The 4,095-nt window shown below is 44.8% G+C and overlaps 1 protein-coding gene across 2 annotated transcripts; it reads left to right on the top strand.

Annotated features, from left to right (window-relative positions):
* Positions 1-1,151: 1,151 nt before the first annotated feature.
* On the top strand, positions 1,152-3,568 carry LOC308396037 (E3 SUMO-protein ligase ZBED1-like). 2 transcript variants are annotated; one of them, XM_080881096.1, is made up of 5 exons: positions 1,152-1,272; positions 1,359-1,476; positions 1,587-2,340; positions 2,447-3,047; positions 3,243-3,568. In XM_080881096.1, the coding sequence occupies exons 3-5, from the start codon at positions 1,882-1,884 to the stop codon at positions 3,374-3,376; spliced, it is 1,194 nt and encodes a 397-aa protein (XP_080737222.1). In that variant the 5' UTR covers positions 1,152-1,272; positions 1,359-1,476; positions 1,587-1,881; the 3' UTR covers positions 3,377-3,568. The 2 variants fall into 2 exon arrangements, with proteins under 2 accessions (XP_080737222.1, XP_080737223.1); XM_080881097.1 differs by having other exon boundaries at positions 1,161-1,476; positions 1,590-2,340.
* Positions 3,569-4,095: the final 527 nt, after the last annotated feature.

Here is a 4,095-nt window from a genome sequence, read left to right as displayed (position 1 = left end):
AGAGCGAGAGACAGTTTGGAGAGAGTTAGAGACAGTTTGGAGAGAGTTGGAGACAGTTTGGAGAGAGTTAGAGACAGTTTGGAGAGAGTTGGAGACAGTTTGGAGAGAGTTGGAGACAGTTTGGAGAGAGTTGGAGACAGTTTGGAGAGAGCGAGAGACAGTTTGGAGAGAGCGAGAGACAGTTTGGAGAGAGTTAGAGACAGTTTGGAGAGAGCGAGAGACAGTTTGGAGAGAGTTGGAGACAGTTTGGAGAGAGCGAGAGACAGTTTGGAGAGAGCGAGAGACAGTTTGGAGAGAGCGAGAGACAGTTTGGAGAGAGCGAGAGACAGTTTGGAGAGAGTTGGAGACAGTTTGGAGAGAGCGAGAGACAGTTTGGAGAGAGCGAGAGACAGTTTGGAGAGAGCGAGAGACAGTTTGGAGAGAGTTGGAGACATTTTGGAGAGAGTTGGAGACAGTTTGGAGAGAGTTGGAGACAGTTTGGAGAGAGCGAGAGACAGTTTGGAGAGAGTTGGAGACAGTTTGGAGAGAGCGAGAGACAGTTTGGAGAGAGCGAGAGACAGTTTGGAGAGAGCGAGAGACAGTTTGGAGAGAGCGAGAGACAGTTTGGAGAGAGTTAGAGACAGTTTGGAGAGAGTTAGAGACAGTTTGGAGAGAGCGAGAGACAGTTTGGAGAGAGTTGGAGACAGTTTGGAGAGAGTTGGAGACAGTTTGGAGAGAGTTGGAGACAATTTGGAGAGAGTTGGAGACAGTTTGGAGAGAGTTGGAGACAGTTTGGAGAGAGTTGGAGACAGTTTGGAGAGAGCGAGAGACAGTTTGGAGAGAGCGAGAGACAGTTTGGAGAGAGCGAGAGACAGTTTGGAGAGAGTTAGAGACAGTTTGGAGAGAGTTGGAGACAGTTTGGAGAGAGCGAGAGACAGTTTGGAGAGAGTTAGAGACAGTTTGGAGAGAGCGAGAGACAGTTTGGAGAGAGTTGGAGACAGTTTGGAGAGAGTTGGAGACAGTTTGGAGAGAGCGAGAGACAGTTTGGAGAGAGTTAGAGACAGTTTGGAGAGAGCGAGAGACAGTTTGGAGAGAGTTAGAGACAGTTTGGAGAGAGTTGGAGACAGTTTGGAGAGAGTTGGAGACAGTTTGGAGAGAGCGAGAGACAGTTTGGAGAGAGTTTGGAGGTTTAGGAGAGTGAGGAGAAAAAGACAGGAGAGAATGGAGCCAGCTACGAAGAGAAGGATGTCCTCCCCTGTGTGGGAACATTTTGAGCTCATATCTCCCAACAAGGTATGTAAATTTCCACAGAAGATGTATTTTCATAATACTGATGGTGCAATAAAACCTATGTTAAGCTGTCTGTACTTTTGTACAAGGTGAGGTGTTTGCTATGTGCCAGGGAGCTGGGATATAACAACAACACCTCATCCATGCTTAGGCACTACAGAGCTTTGCATGAGAATAAGGGGAACACCGATTGTGGAGCAAGACCAGGTGAGCCAACATGCTGTAATGTTACTAAATGATATAACAATATCATACAATGCAATAAGTGACGTGTGTGATATTTATATTTGTGCTTTGTTTTTATTGTCTTTCCTCAGCAGAGCAATCTCAAATAGATGAAGACCTGGTTAGCATGGTGATTGAGGACTCCCAGCCATTTAGCATTGTGGAGGACAAAGGATTCAAAAGACTTGTTAAATCATTAAATCCTAGTTATGTTCTCCCCACTAAAAAGGTCATAAAAGCAGTGAACATTTAGTTTCTACAGAGTAAAATGTGAACAGGCAGGACTGAGGCTCAAAGCCTCAGTGTGTAGCTACACTACACACTGCTTCACAGCCACGTCGTACTTGTGAACAAAATGTTTTTACTTTCCTTTAGGCCCTGAAAGTCATGGTGGAGGCCAGGTACCAGGAGATGAAGGAGAAAGCTAAGGCCAGCATTGAGAAGGCAGCAGCTGTGAGTCTGACATCAGATATGTGGACCTCCATCAACACAGAGGCCTATCTTGCAGTCACCTGCCATTTTGTTGATGAGTCCAGCACATTAAACACCGTTGTTTTAGGAGTGCAATATTTTCCTAATGCACACACTGCAGAAAACATTGCACAAGTGAAAGGCACACTCATGGCAGAATGGGCAATTACTGACAAAGTCACATGCCTAGTAACAGATGGGGCTGCCAATATGGGGGCTTGTGCAAGGGAGCTAAGACTTAAACATGCCATATGCATAGCTCACACCCTGAACTTAGTGGTGAAGAAGGCCCTTGACCAGACCCCTGAGCTCTCTGACATCCGAGCCAAGTCCAGGAAGATCGTGGGATATTTCAGGAGCAGTACCTCTGCAAAGGTAAGTTCTTAAGTGGCTTAATTACAGTTTCTTTAATTCTACTTATGTGTATAGTTCTGCTCCCTTGACAATCTAATGTATGCTTTTTCAAATTGTATTTTGTAAGGAGAGGCTTTCAGTCGTGCAGGAACAACTAAGGAAGCCTCAACACAAACTACTACAGGAGGTGGAAACCCGCTGGAACAGCACTTACAATATGCTGGAAAGACTTTTCGAGCAAAGGGAGCCAGTGGGTGCTGCTTTGGCAAGTCTCACAACAGACATCCCACCTATGTCATCTGAGGAATTTGGTATAATTTCAGAGTGTCTGGTTGTCCTAGCACCATTTAACGATGCAACCACTGAGCTCTCTCAGGAAAAAAGGGTGTCTGGGTCAAAGGTCATACCTTTGCTCACTATGCTGAATCATTGCCTCAATGAACAAATGGTAGAACCACCATCCATTGGATCTTCTCTGGCTCAGAAGCTGAGGATGCTATTGAGAGAGAAGCTAGATAAAATACAGACCATGAGCATTATGTTCCTTGCGACACTGCTGGACCCAAGGTTCAGAAAACTCGGGTTTCTCAGCCCTGCAAGAGCTAGCGAAGCAGAAAAAAGACTGAAAGCAGAATGTGCTTCCGTAATGAGGGCCTCCACCACCTCTTCCTCCGCACCACCACCACCACAGCCATCAACGTCACAATCTGTTGAGGCTGTTTCCCACGGTACCATTGTTATTGCATTTTAGTTGCATTTATATAAACTGAATGTTGGGTTTTCCACTGTATCTATTATTGTATGATCTACTGTACAATATAAAGCGCCTTGAGGCGACTGTTGTTGTTATTTGGCGCTATAGAAATAACATTGAATTGGAAATTGAATTGGTAGTATCTCATAAGACTCTCCTTTTTGTTTAGGTAACAACCTGTGGCGTCGCCTGGATGAGAGTGTCAGGCAGACACAGACACAAAATGTGACAGCAGACGCAAATATTGAGGTCCAACGGTACATGATGGAGCCAAATATTGGAAGGCTGGAGGACCCCTCTTAAATACTGGGAGAGACAGAAATATGTCTACCCTCACTTATATAAGTTAGCACTGACATACCTGTGTACCCCTGCCTCATCTGTGCCCTGTGAGCGAGTGTTTTCAAAGGCAGGGGAAATATTGTCCAAAAAAAGAAATCGCCTACGACCTGCCACAGTGGAGAAACTGTTGTTTTTAAATAAAAACCAATGATGTGTCCCCTAAACATTAATCACTGTCCTTGCCTCAATGTTACAAAAGCACAACCACTGTCCACACCTCACCTCACAGTAAATGATCATTTCCATCTTAGGCATTTCCAAATGATCATTTTCCATACTGCCATGACTACAATATACATGTTTTACACACTCCTTTTGTTGTTGACATTTACAGGCTGTGTGCAAAATGCCACACTCTTCAAATTCATGCCAACTAATATTTTTACGTCCAGTAGGTGTCCTACTAGAGCAAATGAAGCTTCAAGAAGCTTCGCGTTGGGGTGAACCAATTGGATGAAAAGCTTCAGTGCTTCATGGGGCTTCATCTGCCCATCACTACAATTTTGAGACTGCTGCATCCCTCTGCAAGATATCTCACTATTTTTGACTTTTCTGAGCCTGTCAAGTCCTTCTTTTGACCCATTTTGCCAAAGGAAAGGACGTTGCCTAATAATTCTGCACACCTGATATAGGGTGTTGATGTCATTAGACCACACCCCTTCTCATTACAGAGATGCACA

Source organism: Rhamphochromis sp. 'chilingali', assembly GCF_963969265.1.
Source record: "Rhamphochromis sp. 'chilingali' genome assembly, chromosome: 4".
In the NCBI taxonomy this organism is placed as follows: domain Eukaryota; kingdom Metazoa; phylum Chordata; class Actinopteri; order Cichliformes; family Cichlidae; genus Rhamphochromis; species Rhamphochromis sp. 'chilingali'.
The sequence above is the reverse complement of the archived record's forward strand: the minus strand, read 5'-3'. Positions and strand labels throughout refer to the sequence as shown.

Excerpts from the sequence above, each read along its gene's own strand:
- LOC308396037 (XM_080881096.1), top strand. The coding sequence starts at position 1,882 with ATGGTGGAGGCCAGGTACCAGGAGATGAAGGAGAAAGCTAAGGCCAGC. Across the intron at positions 2,341-2,446 it reads GGAGCAGTACCTCTGCAAAG|GAGAGGCTTTCAGTCGTGCA; the intron begins GTAAGTTCTTAA and ends GTATTTTGTAAG. Across the intron at positions 3,048-3,242 it reads TGTTGAGGCTGTTTCCCACG|GTAACAACCTGTGGCGTCGC; the intron begins GTACCATTGTTA and ends CTTTTTGTTTAG.